The 26,246-nt window shown below is 34.7% G+C and overlaps 1 protein-coding gene across 1 annotated transcript in view; it reads right to left on the bottom strand.

The window, feature by feature from the left end:
- LOC147078179 (calpain-D-like) overlaps window positions 1–26,246 on the bottom strand; it is a 44,044-nt gene that overhangs the window by 12,303 nt on the left and 5,495 nt on the right. The window contains exons 4-11 of the mRNA XM_085961300.1: window positions 25,495–25,694; window positions 21,747–21,873; window positions 14,283–14,413; window positions 10,177–10,309; window positions 9,235–9,446; window positions 7,649–7,758; window positions 5,486–5,675; window positions 4,135–4,340 (exon numbers count right to left, since the gene is read on the bottom strand). Of these exons, the coding sequence (XP_085817426.1) occupies window positions 4,135–4,340; window positions 5,486–5,675; window positions 7,649–7,758; window positions 9,235–9,446; window positions 10,177–10,309; window positions 14,283–14,413; window positions 21,747–21,873; window positions 25,495–25,694 (1,309 nt within the window). The remainder of the gene's footprint in view (window positions 1–4,134; window positions 4,341–5,485; window positions 5,676–7,648; window positions 7,759–9,234; window positions 9,447–10,176; window positions 10,310–14,282; window positions 14,414–21,746; window positions 21,874–25,494; window positions 25,695–26,246) is intronic.

Genomic DNA, 26,246 nt, shown 5'->3' with positions numbered 1-26,246 from the left:
ATACTCCGAAATTATGGTCTATGTATACAAAGGTAAATAATCATTAGGTATTTTTTAAACATCTCAAAATACTAATACTAAGTAGATAATGCAAAAGTTAAAAGCATTAACCCTACAGCGGAATGAATCTAGATCAGTGATGGCGAACCTGTGACAGTGTCACGCGAGATGATTTTTCATGGCACGCGAATGTTTTATTTTGAAAAGAGAAAAAAACCTACAATAATTTAATAATATACAAGAAAGTTTTGCAAATAAATTAATGTTCTTATAAGTAAGTATATAATATTAAAAAATGATGACGACAGAGCAATGTTTTCTTCGGTTTTTAATATTATTTTTACCAATCAACGAAAGTCAGGCAAAAATGACAGATTAAAAATAAAAATATTCATCCAACAATGATGACAACTTGGTGAAATTTATCGGCAGTCATTCAAATATAAACAGCTGCTTATTATTGTACCTCAAATATAATCGCTAAAAACGGAAAACCGCTTAGTTAGTGATAGGGAATATAATAATATGAAAAAAACGTTGCTAAAATGCTTCCACGATCTCCTTGAAATTTTGAAAACAAGGAAAAAATTATTGAACGAATAAAAGATTAGCCTTCGGCTAGAAACACAGTGAAAATAGAATCTCAAGAACTCAATTATAATCTTTAAACTTTTTCAATAGCATTCTTAAAAACTGTTTTACATTTTTTTCTCATGAATCTCGGTATGTCAGACAGTCGAACAATTATAATAGGGAAATTTTGGCCCACGTACGTAAAAAGGTTCGCCAACCCTGATCGAAATAATACTATTAAACCTATTTTTTTCTCAAAAAAAGGGGTTTTCAAACTGTGTTCTATGTATATTATATTTCTTTTATTAATTATGTTAACTGTAAATTCATGGTGGAAATGAATCCTATTATTGATTTAATTTAATAAAACGCAATTTTTATCGTACTGCCTAGACTAGCCTCTGGGTGGACGAAACCGGTTGCAGTTAAAAAAGGTTCATGTGATTGGGTCATCGATATATTTAATAATATGTTTACTGTTCAATTCTACTTATTAAGTCATAATTTGTGTTATACTAATTATTTAATTTATAAAAACGTGCTGCAATATAATCAGTCAATGTCGATTTAATGATTTATTTTCTTCCAAACTCAATAATTACCCAGTATTATTTAACCTAACTAAAAAAATACGACATCCAACAGGATTCGCGCCCAGATGCGTGCTCTGGCCACTAAGCTATACGAGTCCTATCTACTTGTATCGAAGTGAGCTAATGCTTTTATAATTGTCTCTGAAGCACTTTCTAAATTGCGTTACTTATTGGCAATCGGCTTTTGTATTTTAAATCAAAGTAGGTATTGAATTATCGATTTCAGGATCACTCCAATGTTTTATTTTATATTTGGCTGATATTTTTGGACGAATACACTGGACAGCCGGCTCTTAGACTGTTAGCCGATGAGTTAGACATTTTTCGAAATTCTTGTCCTATTAAAAATATTTTTAATGCTATTAAAATATGTTGTATAATTCTCATGACAAAGGCCAATCATTTTTTAACCCCTGATCGAGCTAATGAGGTAGTTAGATCAGATTATTTTTAAATATCTGGGGCTTTCCCACGTACCCAGGTATTTCCACAGATAAATTAAAAATAATTCCCTTTTACAAACATCGGCTTCCTAGTGATTAATATAATAGGTATTATATATTTCGACGTAGTTACACAAAACAATACAACTCATAAAATATAAATCCATGCTTGGTGAAATGTTTCACCAGTCAATATAATTTTTTTCCCTAGATTATTTATTTTCTTATTATCTTCCCAAGTCATGTCACCATTCTGTATCCACCATATATATAATGTGTGGATGGTTTTTAGTAGCCTTGGTCAGGTGACAGGTGGTGGTATTGACTTTTGTTGTCAAAGAGGATATATAATTATTAAGTTTACACTGCTACTTATTACTATTTTGTTTTACTGTTTTTGTTATATTATACGTATTCATATTCCAACAGTGAATTTTCCATTTGTGAGATTTTCTTCAGAAATAAATATTTATCTTCTTCTTCTTCTTATTGTGCCATCTCCTAGCGGAGGTCGGACACCATCAAGGCAATATTAGCTTTGTCGTCTGCTACCTGGAATAGTTCAGTGGAGCTGCACTCGTACTAATCACGGAGGTTTTTAAGCCACGAAATGCGGCGCCGTCCTCTGCTACGCTTACCATTGATCTTTCCTTGAATAATAAGTTGGGGAATACTGTACTTTTGTCCTCTCATAATGTAGCCGAGGTACTGTAGTTTCCTGGTTTTAATACTACGTAGAACTTCTTGGTCCTTTCCCATTCGATTGAGAATTTCAACAATTGTCACCCTGTCAGTTCAAAAAATTTTGAGGATGCATCTATACAGCCACATCTCGAAAGCTTCAAGTCTCCGTAACATCTCTTGGTTTAGCGTCCATAATAATGTTTATAATAATGTATTGATGTTGGCCATACTATTTATCTTTCAACAAAAATATGTGTACACATTTTAAATTAAAGGTGAAATTTTTAACATATGAACATTTCGACTTAAATTAATATCTTGCACACTCTACTCCAGTTATTTTAAAAATAATGTAAAAAAATATACCACACTATGAAAAAATATTCATTTACCTATGCACCGTGCTGAATTTTTTGAGTCAACTTTTCTTGAAATTTTTCTAATGTGAGTTAGCGCGTTTTTTATAAAATACGTTTAGTAATAAAAATGTAATAAGCAATTTTAAGCCGAAGAAACCTAACACCTATTTCAAACGATAGTCTATTGATAATAATATGCACCTACATACAAATTCGCTTTGTCAACATAATATATAATAATGTAGGTACAGAATACATGTAGGTACTGAATACGGTATAGTTTGTCAATTATTATAGACTTATTTTATTTATTACGTAAACGCCTTGATTAATATAAATTGTACCTAATTATTAAAGATCGATTGACCAACACATTTCAAACAATAATATAATATATAATGTAATATGTAGGTACCTTTCAAGTATTTTACCTACTTATATTGTTTGTAATTTCATAAACTTCAAAATACTTATTTACGGATGATGAATAAATATAAAGTTCAATTATAATAACATGAAATCGAGAAAACGCCGAAAGATATTATTTTCACTAACCAATTCATTATTAATATATATTATATATTTTTAATATGAATAGAATACACAATAAATAACTTACTTAATTATGCACATCTTCAAGTTCTGACGAGGAAAGAATTCTTCTCTTTTTATAAACAGCACAAAGCATAAGTAACAATTATTATCAATCATAAGCGAAAAATGTATAAGGTACAACCACTAAGTAGATAGAAGCACATTAAAGTGTCGTGTCTACTTTCTCTACCAAGTCGTTACGTAGGTCTTTTCCTTTGCGCATTTAATTCAGCCGTGCGGCGTCCAATCTCCCGGCGGCCAGTTGGGCCGGTGTCCAATTGGGTCGGCGCCCGATTGTACCGGCGTCCGATCGTCCCGGAGGCCAATTGGGTCGGTGTCTGATTGTACCGGCGGCCAATAACCGGAGGCCAATCGGCGGAGGCCAGTTCGCGGTGTCAAATCGTCCCATTCCCCCCTAATGAGTCCCTGCACTGGATGAAATATGCATAGGAAAAAAACATCAAATTTTTGCCCAGCCACGGGATTGAATCGCATGATGGCCGAGCGAATCACGTGTCAGCTTATAATGTCGTGGGTCCCAGGTTCGAATCCTGGGCCTGGCAAATAAACATACTTATTGTTTTTCAATTTGTGTTTGTAACCTAATAGGTTGAGCAAGTGACTAACATCCATTTCCTGTAAAAACAAAAATCTATTAATGCAAACCTCCACTACGTGGAGGCCCATATAATCTTATTAGGATAAGACATGGTCAAAAACAAAAAAAAATGTGTTGAAAAAAGTGATTCCGTACCATGAAATGTAGTCTTTTTTTTAGATTCGCTTTCATAATATCTCGGTTCCATCTGGTAGAGAAGGTATTTTTCATTTGGCTATACCTAATTAACTTTGTTGTCAAATTAAAAATAACAAATTGCCATTATTCACCTGTGAGTAAACAAGATGTCCTCTTTTATCACAAGGCAATAGGTCATCGACCAGCACCGTTGTCCACCGCCCGTCCTTGCATAATCTCAGCTGATATGCTCCCTGTGGAGAGACGCCTTCGCCTCGGAGAACGATCCCTCGCACCAGAGAATCTCGCTCCGCCAACACGGCCAAAGCGCTCAAAAGCCAACAGTTACCTAAGACACCTGTAAGGAAATATCTCTGTTTGTATAAAAATAATATGGTTTGGATTGAAAAGCTAAAGACGCTTTTAAAAAAATACCATTTGGACTCAACCTGGTAATATTTAATTTTACATTAATTCAATCTACCGAACGATGTTCCAATTTTAAAAAACATTAGCTATAAGTAGTAAAATCTTGATGACAGATTTACAAAACATTCGCATTCAAAACTCATTACACATGCATTGCAAACTTAGTTTCACAAATATACTGGAATTGAAAAATTCATCTATCTGTTCCAATTGATATATTAATTAAGTTAATTAAGTATTTAGATTGTTCCCACACATCCTTGGATAGGCTTTCCAGTGAATTACTAATATTAAAACACTTTGTGGTGATTCAGTTATGTTTTTATTATGGTTAAATTGGTACTTAAATTAATACTCTGTATGTTAGCGCGGTGAAAAATGGTGACTATAAATGGTTCTGTATAGCTACTGTCTTCGGCAGCTAGCTTGATATTTCAGTATCACTGTGCGCCTTCCATATATTGACATCTACGTCATGGCGCTGTTTGCATGCTGGCGGTATTGCAACGGTTTTAGTTCCAGAAACGACCGCAGTGACATGTTTGTCTCGATATAGAAGCCGCAGTCTATGTACCCATGTCATGACAAAAAATGACAGAATTTCAAAGTGGTGACAATCGTCAGCCATGAGAGAACGCCCAAGAAGAGTCATATGCAATTTTCGTAATTATTCATCTACATATTCTAAATACAGTAGAAGCTCGGTAATTCGAACGCCGTTAAATCGAAATTCGCTCTAAAATGAATATTTTCCCAATTTTTACCCCCTAAAATTGTTTTATCATATAAAAAATTTGTTATAAATCGAAATATTCGTTATTTAGTAATTCGAAATGAATTTTGGTCTGCACGAGCAATTATTATTCGTATAAATTGACATTTATTTTTGTTTACTCAAAATATTTTGAAATTCATACATATTCCCGCCAGCTGTTGGCGAATCAGTGTTTAAAACATTTATGCCCCGTCCAGCGTCGGCGCGTTCGACGGAGCGTTGAGTGGCACGCATCGCGCTCGATGAAATAGGAAACCTGACTTCTTTCATGAATGACAGGTAATATTATGATAACAAACCTTGTGAGATATCACTTGGTCTAGGATGCCTAAAAACAGCCCAAGGTAGGTGACCCTGGTCGGCGTCCACGTGGATCTTCTGTGGTCGAAGCCAGCGAGCTGCAGGCTGTTCTGCCCCTCCGCCGCCTCCAGAGTAGTAGAGCGACCGTGGCCCCGCCACAAAACTTTCGTCTACAAACTGACTCCCCCTCTACAATTGTTATAAAAAATGATTTTTATTACTCTCAGTTATTGAAGGATACACTAGTGGTTGCTAGCTGTTCTGCTGATTATATTCTAGTGGCCATTTCTTACATTTTTTATCACTACAACTGGGGCACCAGTTATAGTAGTAAAACACATCCTCCAGGCTTAACGAAATTCCATAAATGCATTGAGTCCTGACTTAAAACAGAGCCCGGACACCCTGGTATGAGAAATCAGTGCCTTGCGCATTAGAGTACAAGGACTGCCATCTTATGTCTTAAAAATTAATTTGTTTAAGACATTTGATTTGTCCATGCATAAAGACACCAAACCACTGACCTTTTGGTTATATTCCAAAAAGTTTTTCTGTATCACAATTTGAGCTTGTGGGTATGATTCAATTTTATGTCTACACTTAAAAATTGTGACGTATTTCACGTTGATTTTTACAAATCATACTTCTCCAAACATTTTTTGATTCCGAGGATTCATTCTTTTTCTAATAGTTTGCCCAATGACAGGTTCAATACCTCTGTTCAGACACTTGAGCAATACAGAAGATGAACTTTTTGTATTGAGTAATCAATTTGTCCTTTTTTATGATAAATTTTGATTATTCATTTTATTTTACATTCACTTTTTCAACAACTGACAAGTACTATTTTATTTATAATATAGGGCAGAGCGGGGTCATTTGAGCCACGGGGTCACTTGCGCCACCCTTAGTATCACTCTTACGCTGCATTATAGATGCAAGCGGTAGATTCCGAACAAAGCGGGAGGGGTAGGCAGCCAATCCGCAAATGCATCTGTCACCGTCCGGTGTTCGATGTGACTGTGAACGTGCGATGTTACTATTTTCACGCCAAAAGTAAAGAAAGCAGTTCCTCATACTTTTTGGTCTCAAGGCTCTCAAGCACATGTCTGTAGTGTTACGGCAATCAAGCAAATGTATGTTGATTTAAAAATAGTGTGTTTATGCGATAACAGTATCAAAAATAATCTATTTTCAATAGTCTTTGGGTGGCTCAATCCAATTAGTAATAATTTGGGGAAGGGGTCATTTGAGCCATAACAAACGTACACCTGAGAGTAACAGATACACCTGAGAAGGACCAGCTTGCTGCAGAACAGAGTAATCGGAAAGGTGAGGGTAGCGAGAAGATAGTAAAGTCGAAGAAACTGACAGTGAAGAAAGCTATTTTGAAGAGTCCTCTGAATCTGATGAAGAGACACGACCTGTTAAGAAAACTAAAAATCTCCAAAAGAAGAAAAAAGTACAGACAAGTATAACTATATGTTCCTATTGTTTTCTAATAACCTGGATAAAGATTTAAGAAAGATTTTGTTTGTATTTTATATTGCTCTGATAAAAAAAACCTTTCTACGCCCACTGGCTCAACTAACCCCATTGGGTGGCTCAGTTGACCCCACCTAGTGGGGTCAACTGAGCCATCTGGCATTTGTGACATTAATGTAAATTTAGTCTTGTAAACATCGTCTTTGTTACAGTTTTTTGATGGAGTTACATGACCAAATAAACAACTTAACTGTTTTAAAAGATATCATTTCTTATTTCTTCATTAATTAGGAGCTATACCGCTTTGAGCAAAATCATGATCAAGTGACCCCGCTCTGCCCTACCTCTGTTATATAAGATATCAAAGTACATAATGAATTGTAATATTTTATTACTTTTTTATTATGATTATGAAGGCATCACACACACAAGTTGACAACATAATAAAAAGGGAACTTAGCTCACCCAATAAATCCCACAAAATAGTAATAAACGAACAATCCAATCCGTTAAAATAATTCATGGTAACATAAATTATGATAATTAAACTATAATGCATCAACTTTTTATCTCCATGCACATGGCTTTAGATGCATGCACAATTTGTTAAAAAATAACTGTCGCAAATCACCACCTTTTAAAAAACAGTCGGATAGGAATCAAGCAGTCTTACATACCTGCATGCATTGAGTTAGGATTTCTTGCCACTGTGCCCAAGCCAAAGTTTCTTCTTTTAACCTCAGAGTCTCCATTTGTGTGCTCTCTTGGCGGCCAGGATCACCGAAAGCTAAAAATTGAAAAATAAATGTTAATATACATATACTTAACGGGACACAATAGTGAAGGTTATCTTAACATATTTTTTTATGAAAAATGGTTGTTAAAGAAAACCAAAGGTAGATCTATATAGCTCTTCATAATACATATTTATGAAGGAAACCTAGCAGGCACTCGGCCCCTGTACCGCCCCTAAAATAGATGAGCAAACAATGACAAAGAGGGATACAGAGATGCTGCGGAAATTCGCGAATTTTTTGTAATTTAAGTTTTACGTGGCCTATTTTTAAACTAGAGTATTTTTAAATTATTCTCGATTAACATCAAATGTAACATTAAACCTCCTACCTAGCGAGAATTATAGTTAGGAAAGAAAATTTTGTGGCAACAATGGATGAAGAAATAAAATTTGAGGAATTGAAAAGTCGGTAATGAGTGTCGAAAAGTATTAGTTAATTGAGGAGCAAACATTCAAAAAGTGATTTGTCACACATTTTGAAAAATGCCATTTATTGTCAATTCTGATAGTCCATATTTAAATCTATGAAAGGAAACCAGAATCAGTGTTCAAAGAACCTTTTATCCTATAAAAAAATATAATGCCTTGATTTTCATTCAAATAGTGTTTTGCCCACAAGTTTCATGCAAATCGTGTTTTGTCCAAATTTCAAATCAAAAAATGAACCACTTTTGGATTATACAAAATACCAGGTTTAAAATTCTTTCCTTAAACAGTTTTATAATAAAAAAACCATTTTGAGTACAATGTTTTTCTTGATTATCTCAGCTCAACATCTGTGTGACAAATCACGTTTTGAATGTTTGCTCCTCAATTATGATTATGTCGCACTCTCGCAACTAAACCGCCACAAGTCCAAATTTACGTGTTTTGAGTTAATTACTACGTTTCATTGTCTATCGTTCATAGTATATGTACCAAAAATTTCATATCTCAAGTCATCAAATTCAAGTCAAAACTTCATTCAATATCTAAACATATTTCAAAAACACAGTACAAAAATGCGAAAGGTAAAAACTTCAAAGCTGATTTTCTCTGTTTGATGTTTTTTGGATTGTGGCAGTTTAGTTGCGATGTTGCGATGTATGGACTATTACCAAAGGCGTCCAAGGCAGGTAGGTAGTTAATGCTTTGTTTAAGGCTTGAACATTATAAGAAGGTGACAAAATGAAGAAGGAATATGAATGATACAGCTGTTGAGAGTAGATTCCGAGGAGATTTTTTTAATTTTCGCCGGCTATTTAAATGAATTATGACATAGTTTATTTGTATCCATTTAAGATATCCATACATAAATAATAAAATGCAGAAGGTAATAAAATTTGAAGCTGCGGGTAGTAACGGGCGACAATTTGAGTCTGCTTGTGGCCGACACTTTACTTATATCAATGCTTACTGATTTATACATCTCAGTTGTGATTTACATTTTTATTTTATTTATTTTTATATAACTATTGGTTAACTTACTCCCATCAATGATCTGTATCATATCAGTGGTAGCAGTAATACTGGCATTTGCCAAGTTGCCAGCGAGTAAGCCGGCCTGAGCCCTGGTGGACTGACACATCTCGCACTGCAGCGCGAGGGGGGCGTTTGTGAAGGTGCATGCCGCACAGTGCCACTCGGGCTGCGTCGAATGCTCGACCAAGATGCTGGATGAAGAGGATATTGAAGACACGCTCGGGCTGGCCGTATGGCGGCTGCTGCAACATACAGACAGTTCGATATAAAATTCATTTATGTACCAAGGCATACAGTATCAACACGAGAGTATCAATTTAAATTTCCAGTATAATTATTTATTTGATATAAAGGTTGTGAAAACCTTATGAGCGGGACTAGAATGCATCCATGGCATTCCAGGCAATGTATGTATTTCACAACTTTACTATAGATCTACCATCATAAATTGGCATTTCAGCGAGGGCGCTAGTATGACATTGAGAATATTACCATAACTAACAAAAAAATGGTTATTTATAATTTTTTATTGGTAGTAGATTTCTGTACAAATATTATGCAATCCATAATTCGAGAAACATGTTGTAAAATTAAATGGCATTTGTAACAAATTTATCCTCGATAGACAATTTTAGTTTCAAATTCGACCGGCTGCCAACTTACGATGGTAGATCTTTATGTGTCGAAGTCTCAAATTCTGTCAATATTGACAACCATCTTTCACTACATTACATTTAGATGAAAAATCACAAAAAATTGCAGGAAGTAGCAGTATATAAGTATATAATATTTATAATCCATTCAAGCTCATTTGAGCTGATTTACCAAAAACAAGCATTATCAAGATATGTAACACTCTTTTTCACAAGAACTGAATTTTAGATTGATGTTATTGTAAACATTAAATCGTTAAAAATATAATAAAATAGGTAAATATGTAACACAAACCTTCTATGTTCACTCGGTTGATGAGATCTAGGAACGGCTCCGGCGGATCTCCTGGGGACAGGAGGAGCGGGCGAAGGACTTCTTCTTCCTTCCGGTATTCTACTCACTCGAGTCTCAGCCACCTGACTGGGGGCTTAAATATAAACAACACCACATCATTTTTTTTGCTAATATAAAATAATTAATACAAAGGGGGTAGAAATCAATATTACAGATTGACCTGATTCTCTTGTAGTGCAATGTATATAAGTCTCATGATTTTTTAAATCATAATATGCCCTTCTAAGACCGACGCTGTCATATGGAGCTCAGACGTATAACTGTGCTCTATTAATATTGAATCTTATTCAAGGTGGATTCGTGTGTGGTTTCCCTATAAAAATTGCTCAAGCAAGTTCCAGTTTAACATAAGTACCATTCTTATGTGAAAAAAAAAGTAATGCACATTTTGAGGGTACCTAAGCGGAGAGAAAGATCATTGTCCACAAAAATCACAAAATGAGTTAATGATGCCATCTTGTGAAGAATTTTGTAAGCTATTAGATGACATACTTGGGAAAAAAATAATAAAAATCATTGTCCAAACACTGACATCAGAAAGAAAACATTGAAATTCAAAAGAAAGATCATTATCACAAACATTTGACAAAGAATATTTGAGGCGCCGAGTGCCAAAGGAGCTCAAGCGCCAACTTTACGATTTTTGACATTTGAATGTAGGTTTTTTCTATAAATCGATATGTATCATGCCACAAAGTCTTATCGCTCAAATAATTATAGATATTTTACAAAAGAGATTTATTTTCTGTGGCATAATTGTTTTGGTCGTTATGTCGGCACGCCACATAAGCTTATCCGCCATTATACTATGGAGAGCGCGAGACCAAAACAGCTGTCAGATTTGTCTTATTGAATATACGTTCTCAACAGTGAAAAAAACTAAAAATGAGGTCAAGAAGAATTAGAAAAATTGTTTCGATGTGTGTTAAACCTATAAACGAGGAAAATCGCGGTAACTTTAACAAGTTTTATCCGTTTTACTTTCACATACGTTGTTGTTTAAAATATTTTAGATTACTTTTGAAATATGGTTATTAACGTCATTTTAGTAATTTTGTCCACTAAAATTTTACTTCCATGAAGGAAAATAACTCTTATTTCTAATTTCATCTTGTTTTATATCCAATTACAATTGATATACACTAAAAAAGTATTTAAAAATCACCCGAATCCTTGAGAAAAAATGATGGTGTTAAATTTGAATAATGATTTTCTTATTTTGGCCAGTTTGGAGTAACGATTTGATTTAGTATTATTAATAATATTGGGTATATAGACGGTTATTACAAAAAAAAACAATCCAAAGGCTTTGTAATCATTGCTGTAATGGCAAAAACGTATTTAATATTATAAGGCAAATTTTATGCCAAACAAACTCATGTAACAATCATAACAAATTTGACCATTTTTTTCAGTGTTTATTTGGCAAAAAAAAATTTTTTTTATATCAAAATGTTTTTTTATTGCTATCCAAACCCTTACATTATAACATTTTTTTAAATGATTTATTTTTTAAATTAATGCCATTATTTGAGTTTGAAAATTTTAATGCCACAGAACCTTATGCAACAAAAAAAAGTATCAAGTGCCACCTTTTTTCATTTTTCTATATGCCAAAAAGGCTCAAACACCATTTTTTTTGGAATCCAATAGATATTTTTCATTAAATATTATTGCAAATAAAACTTTGATTTTTTTAAATTTGCTTTGCTTAGAAAATAATTGTCCATTTTAACATTCAAGTTTAAAATTAAAAAAATAAATTCACTGAAAACTTGTCGGCCATTTTGTAGCACTTTTGTTAAATGGTGCTTGAGCTCCTTTGGCGCTCGGCGCCTCATTTATATTTAGGTATTTGTTTTTCTTCATAAAACTATATATTTATAATTGAATTGTAATTGTAATTAATATTAAATTTAAGTGTAAGATAACTTTTAATTTAAGTTTAATAAATAATATAACAAGAAAGTTATTAAGTTTTTTCATTTTATCTCATAACTGAGTTAATGTGACAATGATCTTTCTTTCCGCTTACCCTTCATTTCAGAGTTTCTTTGAAAATTAGTTATTGTAGAAGTATTTTTTGCTTCATTTTTATGTTTATTAGAAATGTTGGTACAGGTATTCGAAAATTCTTAGTCCAATATGTGAAAATGTCTATGATGACCTGGATATTGTGAATAAGTTAATAAAGACTCAAAGATCTTATTTTGTAGGAGACAATGCATCATTGTCGACGAGACAACGGCACAGGATTACAACGACTACAGTGAAAAAATACTTCCGGATTCTTGGCGTGTTTAATTGGTAAACCAGGGCAAAGGACATTAGATAATGGAAAACAATGTTGGAAACGACTATAGTGTTATTAATAATGATAATAATATCATCATAGTAAGTGCAGTTACACAAATGAACCATTTTTTTAAATGCTCAAATTCAAAAAAATTTGTTACTTTATGGTCCAACTTCGTATTATTATAGTTCTTCCGCTGTACAGTTCATATCGTGGGGCTGCTGCCAAAAGTTGGTAAATTGATAAATTAGGTATTTAGAGCAGTGGCGCACCCAGGATTTAATATTGGGGGGGGCCAAGGAGGAGAATCTAAATTAGTCCTATAGGCTCTTTTCTTCTTCACAGCCTAATTTCTCGTTTATCGGTCTTTTGTCTATTGCACACGGTGTACCTACACCATGGTCCCCACATCCTGAAACGGGCCCTCGGGCTAGGATATTTGGGGGGCCCCCTACCTACCGCTAAGATTAAAGTCAGTGTGAAACACTACATTAACGTTTTTCAAATTATGTTTTAGTTCAAATTAAGAGTACTTATACAGTGAATTATTGGCGATTTTTAATACATCTACTTTAATAATGGAGCTGTCGAGTATCAACACATAATAATAAAATAATATATTGTACAATTATATAAGTAATTGAAAATGTTCATAGCCATGAAGTATAATAGCGCCGCAGGCGACTTTTTTTACTATTAAAGTTAATTTATGATGTGTGTTTATCTCATTCATCTGGTCAACCCGACACGCCGGGCCCCCCACAGCCCAGGCCCCCAGGATAGAGCCCTGTCAGCCCTCCCCAGCCATGACCTACACCACTCCGGAAATCGGGTGGCACCGAGAATTTTTTGACAGTTCCATTAGGGATTGGGTTTCTAAAAAAACTTGACATTATTGTTTCGAAATTTTTGTGTTAGAAATTAAAATCTAAGAAATTTTTCTAAAAAGGGTTATTACAAATCATTTTTTTGCCGTGTTTTTATTTGTCTAAGCAGAAAAGTATAGTTTATTGGCTTTCAATTTCAGTGTTTAAAATCAGTCTGATAATTCTCATTTTTGGGGGGTGCCAGGGCCCCTTGCCCACCCCTGGGTGCGCCACTGATTTAGAGTTAACAACGGATTATGTGTCTATATAATATAAATACGTTGGTATGCTAGAAAAAAATTTAAGGTCATTCGATATATTATAGAACATGCATGTAAAGTACAAAGAAATTAGTATTATGCCTAATTTTAGAAGGCATGTCTTCAAATTGCAATTCCTCCATAACATTATTTCGAGCAAATTATGCTGTTTGTTTATGGCAAATAGTAGGTACATATTATGAATGATTAAAGCCAATATAAAGAAAATTATAAGTCAATTCACCCTCGATAGCCGCGCGGATTAAGCGTCGGCCTATAGCGTCGTGGGTCCCAGGTTCGAATCCTGGGTCTGGCAAGTACACATATTGTTTATCAATTTGTGTATGAGTATGGACTTAATAGGTTGAGCAAGTGGCTGACATCTATTTCTTGTAAAAACAAAATCTGTTAATATAAACCTCCACCCTGTGGAGGCCCATATGATCTTATAAGGATTGGACATGGGTCGAAAATAAATAAGTCAATCTGAAATTTTAATACATAGAGCAGAATGCGGCAAGAAAACATATTTTTTTAAATTTGGCTTGGTAAGCACATATTATATATTATATTAAGACTGAACAATGAAAAATAATGAAGTACAATGAGGTATTCAATTCTTACCGGTGTCTTCATTGGTGATACTTAAGGCTGGCAGGAGAGAGTTAGGCGCATGCCTAGGAACAGGCGGGGTCTTGCACGCGAGGCAAAAGTTCGCCGAAAGCGGATTACGCAGCGTGCACGAACTGCATGACCTAAAATATTACGCACGCGTTAAACCCACCCTTCTACAAAACGGCATGCATGATCCCTGTGAAATATAACTCACTTATCAAAAGGTTCTGGTACTATAAAACATTAGTATCGATGCTTCTAATTAGGCAACTATTTCTATATTGTTGTACAACATGTCATTAGGCACTTAGCTAGATATTAAGGGAAAATTTGATTTCACTCATTTAATATTCAATTGCACACCGATTAGAAACACTACATAAATTATTATGTAATACTAAAGCAGGAGTCCTATTAATTATGGCAGGCATCTTTGCAATAATCGCCAGTATCAGTTGCAATGGCGAATTCATCTGAAAAGGAAATAGTTATAGTGTGTACAAATTGTATTGAGAAGGAAGAGCAGGAACAAATATAGATTTTGCTACAAGAAATGAATTTGGTTACGTTTATCACCTTTAACCAGTTAAAATATGAACAAAATAATCTTGTCCAAATGGATTTTACTCTCAGCAAAGCATTCAGTCCATCATTCGTTCCTCCACCGGCCTGATTGAGCCAAGCCAAGCGCTCTACATGAATTATGTTCCACGTAATACATGCAAAGGAACATGGCTGATGCCGTACTGTACAGTGCGGTTTGTTCATAATGGGTTTTCTGCTTAATATGTATATTAAAAATTTGTTAATTCAAACACTCACTAACATCACCAATTTATTTTCATAATATACTATAAAACTAAAATCCAATAAAACCGGTGAAAACTGTATCAGATTTTCGGCATTTACTGTGTTTTCTATCACTATTATATGATTAAATTTTCATTTTAAATCCGAAATAAAGTTTTGAAAAAAAAAATGTTTTTAACTATTGTACGACAACATCTTTTTGGCTACGTGTTAAGACTATGAACTAACATGCTCCGCCCATTTTTACCTGGAATTCCATTATAAACTAACAAGCTCCTCCCATTTAGTAGACAGCAGCGCCTAGAAGCGTAGCCAAGAAGATGTTGTCGTACAATAATGGCAATATTCAATCTCTGTATATAAATGAGGAATGATGTAAGTGAGCTTGTAAATTAATCACAAGTCATCAATCAAATTGGGATTGAGTTTTACAAAAAAGAAAACAATTCTAATTTACTATAATATTATGAATCCAGCGAAGCTATTCTATACACAATGCTTTTATCAACCAAAAATTTATCATATTTATGTATTGAGGCAGTTAATTGTTACAAGTGTTAAGTTAACCGTCTAAAATGTCAAAAAGTGCTATGTTTTAACAACCCCTCTCTTGCCTGTGTTAACTTTTAGAGCGAGATAGACAGTTTTGACAGTTTAGACGGTTAACTTATTGTAACAAGTAACCACCTCAATACATAAATATGATAAACTACCGTTGATAGCCACCTTGTGTATAGAATAGGCTCACAGATATAAATGCATATAATTATTAATTATTAAATCAGTATCAATCAGTAGGTAGTTGTAGATATTTTTATCATTGTATCAGTGTTGATTGTGCTGTTACGTACTTATTTCAATCAATATGTACTAGTTTAATATAATTCTATTTGTAACTGTGACAGAGAATTAGAATAAATAAATTTATAAAATCGGTTGTCATAAAAGCACCGAAAACCCGGCGCTATTGTCAAACAAGAACTTTGTGTCTACCTGTTAAAACTGTGAACTAACAATCCCCTCCAGTATAGCTAATCGCACTTCCGTTTTCAAATGAGTAACGCCCCCAAATTTACTTTACACTCCTGTGGTATACGGATTTATCAATGTACGTAATTTTAAGCTTTTTATAATAAAAATATTTCTAAAACTATCAGGAGTGATGTAAGAATTATTATTAGTAAACTTTTGGTTTATTGCAAAGAAAAAGAGTTGCATCTAAAATGATAGCCGATACATTATTTAAATACGCATCTAGGACGCGTTGCCACCAGGTACGTCACTGAGAAGTCTACTATGTGCGACTACAGCGACTTCCTGTTAGCGTTGATTTCTTGTCGTCGGATAGTAATTGCAAATTGAAAATTGTGTTTTCTATGAGCAAACACTAGAAAAAATATTTCATTTAAAATAGATGTAAACAACCGTATTGCAGGACCTGCTAATAAACATATTCTAGGTTTAAAAACAACTCAGAAAACCATGCTCTCAACTCTTAAGGCCATGCATTAGTTGAGGCACGGTCTAAAAAGATCGTCGCTAGGCGATGCGCGGATTGCGGGTGGCGGGTGAAAATGACGCCTGTCAAACGAAATATTAATTGTCATATAAATCCAACATACGTCCATTTGATGTTCTGTTTATTGTTCTATTAGTAACAATAATAATATATTCATTGACATATTTTCTTTTTAAAGTAAATGGGTAACGTTTTTAGTCATCTTTACACGATTTTAGAATTAATTGACCCGTCGCCATCACGCAGCAAAGTGACGTGTTCCTGGGTCAACATTCTCTCAGTGAATGGCAGCGAGTCCAAAATTTCGTCGCGCGTACAGTTGAAAATTATTTGGCATTTCACTGATGCGTCACCTTAACCTGGCACTCGCGGCCTATTGTAGTATGACGAATTCACTCTCCGCGGTGACGGTTTTTGTTTAATTTAACTTCTGTGTTTCATAATAAAAATGGCAATAAAAAATGAGTTTTATGGCTCTTTAGGCGCCTAGACATGTTCAGATTATTTTACAACATTAAAAAACCGTAATAAATCAGTCATAATGTCAAAAAAGTCATAATGTCAAGAAATTAATTCTATACAAAGACTCACCATTTATAAGATTTCCGCCATTTTGTTTTATGTATATGGAGCACTGCAAGGCTTGCATTTTGTTACTCGTCACGCTCGTGCTTGACGCGAGTATAGAAACACTTCACAAATGGTAATAAAATCACACATAATGTTTTTTCCCTGAGTAGGGTCGTAAAAATAGCACAATAATTTTAGACTAAACAAACTTTTAGGCAGACACTTAAACAGCTATTAAATATTATTACTGAGTTACATATTTATTTTTACTTTACACATTTAAAATTGTTTTGAAGAGTGGTAGATTTTATAACACGGACTGAGACATAAAGCCACATTGCAAATACAACACATATATCTAGATAGAGATGTTTTTTTTTTATTAATTTTTGAATTTCCGCACACATGACAGCGTCTTCTGGGCTTTTTATTATTTGCCGTGGGCGGAATGTGTTGCGGCAAATGATCTGTTAAAGTTCTAGGCAACAACCTCAATGGATTTTCACTAGTCGATGGTCTGGGTTGTGGAGTTTTCGTGATTTTCACAGCGTATTTAGCAACTAATTGTTTTATCACGACTAACTGAAATTCTCCTAAAGTTTTTTTACTACCAGTAACAGATTTATACATATAGAACGCATTTAATAAATAGAGGTCAATCATGTGAAATGCTACTTTTTTGTACCATTTCACAGATTTCCTCATGCACGACAAGCTGCTGAGCATCATGTCGGCCTTGTCGACAGTCCCCATATTTTTATTATAATCTAAGATGCACTTTGGCTTCATAATGGGTTCTCCGGTTCTAAAATTAGTTTTACCGGTTGGACCGAAGGAGTCATCGTGCATGGTTGTAAGCATGTGGACATCTCTTCTGTCACACCATTTGAGAGCCAACAATGGGCTGTTTGACTTTACCTCTGTCTCCCCCTTTTTCAGCTTTTTGAAGCATGGCATTTCTTTGCGATTCTTACGTACAGTCCCACAAGCATTGGTTTTATTTTCATGGAGGTGTTTGAATAACTGTGGACCGGTGTACCAGTTATCGCACCACAACGAATGCCCTTTGCCCAGATACTCGGTCAGCAGCGTTGTCACAACAGCTCCGGAAATTCCAAAGTTTTGGCTATCCACTATGTCTGTCCCGTCACCACAATAAATAATAAAATCTAAAATATAACCCGTCATAACGTCACACAGCACGAACATTTTGATACCGAAACGATGACGCTTCGATGGAATGAATTGTTTAAAAATAAGTCTCCCTTTAAAAACAATAATGCTCTCATTGATACAGAGATTTTGATGCGGAATCATCGTGTCTTTGAAAATTTTGCGTGTATGCTCTAAAAGTAACCTAATTTTATTTAGTCTATCTGAGGTAACACTTGTTGGATCGGAAAAATGGAGCATTTGGAGCAATAACTCATATCGGTCTCTAGGCATCGTCTGACCGAAAATGGGTGCACTTAAAAAACAATCCGTACTCCAGTGTTCTTCTAGTGACAAATGTTTGTTTCGTGTCATGAGCATTGACACCGCAAAAAATGCATATAATTCTGATACAGTTGTATCGATCCAATTATGAGAACGTGATTTTGGTCCAAGTTCTTGAGTGTTATACTGGTAGTGGAAAAAAATGTTTGTTTGTTGGACTACCTTCAACATTATATCACGGTTTAAAAAATGTTCAAAAAAAAGACACTCAGGCGAAGTCTCAGTCAAATCGCTGTTTGCTATGCCGGATTGAAAATCATCAAACTCATATACGATCGGAACATGGGGTCCGGATGTCCATGTTCTCAAGTGTTCAATTGGCTCTTCTGATATATCTACATCACTGAGGTCAGATGGTTCCAATTCTTCTTCAGACATTTCGTAATCGGAGTCCAATTCCTCACTTAAACCAGCCATATTGAAGTTTGAAAAAAGTTCTCAACCAAACACTCACACGATAACAAAGGTAAAATAGTCCAAAAAAATATAGTCAAAAAGTTTAATACAGTTTAATACACATGAATGGTATAGTTAAAAACACATAAACAATAACACAGACAAAATATTATAATAAAATTCACACAATACAATAGATCGCGTAAAATACGTAATATTTTGTACGGAAAAATGACAAGAGCGATTCCTTGCACAGTCCTCTCACAACAGTGATATTACGCATACTGCGCAAACGCAGTAAAGTGGCACGATGTTTCAAACCAAAATTAAATGAGCGTAGATTGACGGCCTGTCGAAGGCATGTCAAACATCTTAGTTTTAGTATTGTAACACAATTTATTTGACAATGTTACATATATGTCACCGTTGGTAATGAAATAAGGCAAATTATGGTAGAGATTTCAAAATCATGCGTCATGTATATTCTACATAATCGACCGGCGCATTTTTGCGTACAACATTGGCGACAGAAGCGCTGTAGCCCCGTAGTTTTGCGAAATTTCGCGTACTACTCACGTGACAGAAGCGGGCGCCGGGTTAAGGGAAAATTAAAGAAGACTACTAGCATACATATTTGAAGTTTAAGAATCACTGATATACATAAACAATAAATTTATATGGTTGAAAATGTTTGATTATCTACAGTAGATTGAGTGACATTATTTATATGGTAGGCAGATTAGATTGATATGCTGATTGTAAAATGTTAATTATGTTTAGTTGATTATGTTGTGTTTTTTTTTATCTTACTTATTCGGTATTATTATGTTTTGATCCCGACATGACATAATATATGTCAAAACATGACATAATGAAAACAGAGTGTCTTTATAATATTATGTTATATTGTTTCCGTTTTGTTTATTTAAATTTTTAATACCTACACTAAGGACTCAAATATGCTTGCGACTAGACACACGCGGCTGGCACTCGCACGCTAACCGAATAGAGCGTCTTTCGATTTTACCATAGCAAAGGAATAAGAAGTCGCTTGACCGCCGGCCATGCCTGATGCAGTCACAAATGCAATTGAAGTGATCTAACAAAAGACTATTGCCAAAGATATTGCAGAAAACCTTTTCTACTAGATGAAACATAAATATATGACAGCAAAGCTGAAGAAAGGACTCCCGGTCTATTAGTTGCAATTCATTACGCACTGCAAATCATTTGTAGCAAACTTCACACTATTATGTAATCAGCCACATCTGTCAAAAACCACAAGCGTTTCAACCAATGAAATTTAATTTTCACACAATTTTAGATTCACAGAAACAGAATTCCATAAATAATTATTATTATTGTTAAGCTGAAATTACATTGGCAGATTACGTCTGGCCCGATCGTCTGCCACGACTGTCAAAATCTATTCTCTATGGTTTTCAAGGATCGGGAGCGATCGTGAGTAAAGTGGGATAAATTCTATTTTCCGTCGTCCCGATCCAAGTGAAGTTTGCCGAGAACGTACGGAGATATCCGAACACCGCCCACTAGGTTTGACAGCTCAGCTTTGACGTTAATTTGCGCGGGAATACTGTTCAGTGTTGCCACTAATCTAACGAAGAAATAGTTTTCGGTCGACCTATATTTTTAATAAAAGCAACACTATGTTTATTTTAAACCAATCAAAAACAAGGACCAACGCGATTGAATCTTTGCGTGTAATAGTGGTCGGCGTGGATCATTGGATCGGGTTGGAACTGGGCCTCTGCCAATGTAATGAAGCCTTTATATGTACTCAATTAATGGAGTTGTTGAATCTGTGTAATAAATATGCGACATAACGTCTGGGACACCACCCCGCAGGTCCTCACATGAAGTCGCCATATCCTAACCTATCCTGCGACTACCCAAACTTGTCGCAATCACTAACGATATGCCGCGATGAGTCACAATGAGACACTGACTATCCTGAAATGCTTGGGTAAAAGATGAATTATTGGCAAATAGTTACGTAATGAAAAATTGAATCTTAATTATTCACATATTAAGCAGAACATGTGCAAACAAATTGGAAAGTGAAAACAAATATGACGACTATGGACAAGCCTCCATGTTCCAATTCCAATTCGCCAAATTTCAAAATATTAATCTTGATCTGTCTACCAAATCGAAAACACTAATAACCTTCCTGAAATCCCATCACTTGTCATCGGTAAATTAAATAGGATACGCTTTTCGCTAATTCTGAATTAATTTAATGAGTAGGTAGAAACATAGTTTTCAGCATTTCATTTGAAATTCAGTTGAAGGCAATCGGAACCGTCCATTGGTATGAAGCGGTATGAAGTCAATGAGGTTTTATATTGGTGTTGTGCAGCTAACTTCATGGTAGTCTAAACTGACAGTGGGTTCTGTACGTTATTTGCAAATATGGGTACCTCCTCAAATATCCTTGGTTTTTATAATAAAATTTCATAAGGTTTCATAATCAAACTCTTTGTTTCCCGCTTATTATTCACTCCATGGATAATGTATTAGTAAAAATGAATCTTTACTTTCAACAGCCTCGTATCATCTCATATCGATATATACATTTTTTTGTGTGTAAATGTGGTGTTGATTTATGATTACGTATTGCGGTGCTGGCATTAGAGATGCAAATGAAAAGCAGCATTTACCAAAACTCTCCCTTCCTCAGAGTGGGATCTTGCCTGTTTTGTGTGGAGCGCAGGCGCGAACCGCCGCACGCCACGCACACCGCCACCCCACTCGAATTCAGCAGCGTGCACTTCTTACATGTCCAGCCTTCTGCAAATCATTAATGATTCTTTACATACATACAAAACATCACTGCAAAACAAACATGTCGGAAAAATACCTTCTTCTGAGAAGATGGAGCCCTTATCTTTGAAGGTGAAACTGATAATAAGATTACTAAGTTGAATGAAATAACAACACAATTTTATTATTTGGCATCTACTTTTATCCTCATAATTTGTGGTGTTTCGCGCAATATGTATATGCTGTTGCCAAGTACTTATTGCACCATGAATTTTGGAGTGATGGTACAAATAACAACACAATTTTATTATTTGGCATCTACTTTTATCCTCATAATTTGTGGTGTTTCGCGCAATATGTACATGCTGTTGCCAAGTACTTATTGCACCATGAATTTTGGAGTGATGGTACAAATAACAACACAATTTTATTATTTGGCATCTACTTTTATCCTCATAATTTGTGGTGTTTCGCGCAATATGTACATGCTGTTGCCAAGTACTTATTGCACCATGAATTTTGGAGTGATGGTACAAATAACAACACAATTTTATTATTTGGCATCTACTTTTATCCTCATAATTTGTGGTGTTTCGCGCAATATGTACATGCTGTTGCCAAGTACTTATTGCACCATGAATTTTGGAGTGATGGTACAAATAACAACACAATTTTATTATTTGGCATCTTCTTTTATCCTCATAATTTGTGGTGTTTCGCGCAATATGTACATGCTGTTGCCAAGTACTTATTGCACCATGAATTTTGGAGTGATGGTACAAATAACAACACAATTTTATTATTTGGCATCTACTTTTATCCTCATAATTTGTGGTGTTTCGCGCAATATGTACATGCTGTTGCCAAGTACTTATTGCACCATGAATTTTGGAGTGATGGTACAAATAACAACACAATTTTATTATTTGGCATCTACTTTTATCCTCATAATTTGTGGTGTTTCGCGCAATATGTACATGCTGTTGCCAAGTACTTATTGCACCATGAATTTTGGAGTGATGGTACAAATAACAACACAATTTTATTATTTGGCATCTACTTTTATCCTCATAATTTGTGGTGTTTCGCGCAATATGTACATGCTGTTGCCAAGTACTTATTGCACCATGAATTTTGGAGTGATGGTACAAATAACAACACAATTTTATTATTTGGCATCTACTTTTATCCTCATAATTTGTGGTGTTTCGCGCAATATGTACATGCTGTTGCCAAGTACTTATTGCACCATGAATTTTGGAGTGATGGTACAAATAACAACACAATTTTATTATTTGGCATCTACTTTTATCCTCATAATTTGTGGTGTTTCGCGCAATATGTACATGCTGTTGCCAAGTACTTATTGCACCATGAATTTTGGAGTGATGGTACAAATAACAACACAATTTTATTATTTGGCATCTACTTTTATCCTCATAATTTGTGGTGTTTCGCGCAATATGTACATGCTGTTGCCAAGTACTTATTGCACCATGAATTTTGGAGTGATGGTACAAATAACAACACAATTTTATTATTTGGCATCTACTTTTATCCTCATAATTTGTGGTGTTTCGCGCAATATGTACATGCTGTTGCCAAGTACTTATTGCACCATGAATTTTGGAGTGATGGTACAAATAACAACACAATTTTATTATTTGGCATCTACTTTTATCCTCATAATTTGTGGTGTTTCGCGCAATATGTACATGCTGTTGCCAAGTACTTATTGCACCATGAATTTTGGAGTGATGGTACAAATAACAACACAATTTTATTATTTGGCATCTACTTTTATCCTCATAATTTGTGGTGTTTCGCGCAATATGTACATGCTGTTGCCAAGTACTTATTGCACCATGAATTTTGGAGTGATGGTACAAATAACAACACAATTTTATTATTTGGCATCTACTTTTATCCTCATAATTTGTGGTGTTTCGCGCAATATGTACATGCTGTTGCCAAGTACTTATTGCACCATGAATTTTGGAGTGATGGTACAAATAACAACACAATTTTATTATTTGGCATCTACTTTTATCCTCATAATTTGTGGTATTTCGCGCAATATGTACATGCTGTTGCCAAGTACTTATTGCACCATGAATTTTGGAGTGATGGTACAAATAACAACACAATTTTATTATTTGGCATCTACTTTTATCCTCATAATTTGTGGTGTTTCGCGCAATATGTACATGCTGTTGCCAAGTACTTATTGCACCATGTTTTTTGGAGTGATGATACATGTATCCATGACTTTGCTTTTTGAATTCCTCCCAAGAGATGAGTAATCCTCACCTTCTCCAGTAGTTTTTCCAATATACGTGTCACTATGCATCGGCGAAAATCACCAATGGTCAAATATTTAACCTTTTTCAGGTGCCACAGTTTTCCCATTTCACCGGCTAGCCCTACATATTTATTTGGCCACCTTCAACATTGCCATCAAATGCCGACTGGACGGAGAATTTTGAGGTGCATTTTTTTTTCTTTTATGGTGTATAACCGTCAATTCATGGTGGAAAGGTATTGTATAATTAATTTAAATAAAACACAACTGATTCCACTTTCCTTAAATATTAAACTGGACCGGTTTTGTCCACCTCAGAGAGACATATTGACTCACTAGTTGACAATGACCCTATGACGTGGAAGAGATCGGTCCAGTTTAATATTTAATAAAAATGGAATTAGTGCCTAATATAAATTTTTGATTTTTAATAAATTAAGAATTATCTAAAATGTGTAAAGCTACTAAAAACAAAAATATTAGGCTAAAATAATTCATTTAACTATCATGTCTTTTCACCAAAAAACCAAAGTAAATAAACTGAATAATAGTATCGACTTATCAGTGGCGAAGGGTGGAGGTAGGCTGTTAAGATCCGCCATAAATAGTGCACACTAAACTTTGTCAGACATACGTATTTGTTTTCTTTGAAAAAAGACCACAATTTACAGATGGTGTTGGTTAGTTTTTAAAAATCAATGAAACCCTGCGAAAACCAAGCCATAATAGATAATAGTCAAAAAATACTAGTTTATCTATAAAATATCTAAAATTATGCAATTAAATCAAACATAACTTTGGATATTTTATAGATAGAATAATATTTTTTATCTATTATAGTTTGGATAGGCAGGGCTTAATGAAATTTAAAAAATGAACCAATAATATGTGTAATATGTATTCTTAATCCAACGAAAACAAATAAGTATTAATGAAAAGGTATGCACAATTTTGTCATCTCGCCCAAAATTTAACAATACTATTATGGTTTGGTTTAGGCAGGGTTTAATTGATTTATAAGAGCTAACCAACATCATCTGTAAATTGTAGTCTTAGCTCAATAAAAACAAATATGTATGACTGACAAAGTTTAATGTGCACTATTTATGGCGGATCTTAACAGCCCACCTCCACCCTTCGCTACTGCGAGTTATAGTAATAAGTAGCCAAAGGCGTCCACGACAGGCCACTATTTAAATTTTATTTACAATGTATTCAGTGTTACCAATACTTAAAATGATACGTTTTCTATATATTATAATTACCAAATCAACCACACTAAAAACATGCTATCGAGTGTTTATTTCTTTTCTTCAAAAACAAAGTTACGAAAATGCAATTACCAGTCCCCGCTGCAAAGATCATCTCATCATTGCAGAGATCCTGGTCTAGTGAGGCGATAGGAACCAACATCCTGCCAGGATGCGGGCTCTGACCGGAAACGACGGCGCCGATTGTTACCCCACTGGCCGTCGCTGCCATGCCTGATGCCGAGTCGCCAATTCGCAATGTGCAATCCGAACCTTCAACACCTGTTTCCAATCTAAAATGCAAAAACGTACACATTTAACACTAAACTCATAATCGATATCAATCAATTACAAATACCAGTTTTTGATGTTTGAAATTTCTCTACATAGAAGCTCAATATCTTTTAGCACAATAAGTCATTACACTTACAGCATACAAATGAATACAATCACAGCTATGCCATAATTACTTTTTCTGAATAAATAATCATACTACAAATAATTATAACATCAAAAAACAAAATGAAAGTTTGCACCAGGAATAACATTTAAAAAATATGCCAGGCAACTGCAATACCACATGTCATATTCTGAGCACCACTGGCCAAGGATTTTCTTCTTTAGCGGGTGAACAAGCCTGTCGCGTATGGAATCTCTCTTGACACACAAGAAAGGTAGATACAGCCGGAGGACAAGAGTCAATGAGCAATCAGAATCAAAGATAATACTAATCCCACAAAGGTACTGAGCATCCGGCCTTTCATCCGGAAGCTCTGGGTTCGATTCCGGTGAGGTCACAAGATATTTATGTGATTTTTCTCATAGCCTGGGTGTTTGTGATTGTT

The sequence above is a fragment of the Rhyacophila brunnea genome, unplaced genomic scaffold, assembly GCF_057557595.1.
Source record: "Rhyacophila brunnea isolate RB1 unplaced genomic scaffold, BYU_Rbru_1.0 scaffold_12, whole genome shotgun sequence".
NCBI lineage: Eukaryota > Metazoa > Arthropoda > Insecta > Trichoptera > Rhyacophilidae > Rhyacophila > Rhyacophila brunnea.
Note: the sequence above shows the minus strand (reverse complement) of the source record. Positions and strands in the feature narration are given on the sequence as shown.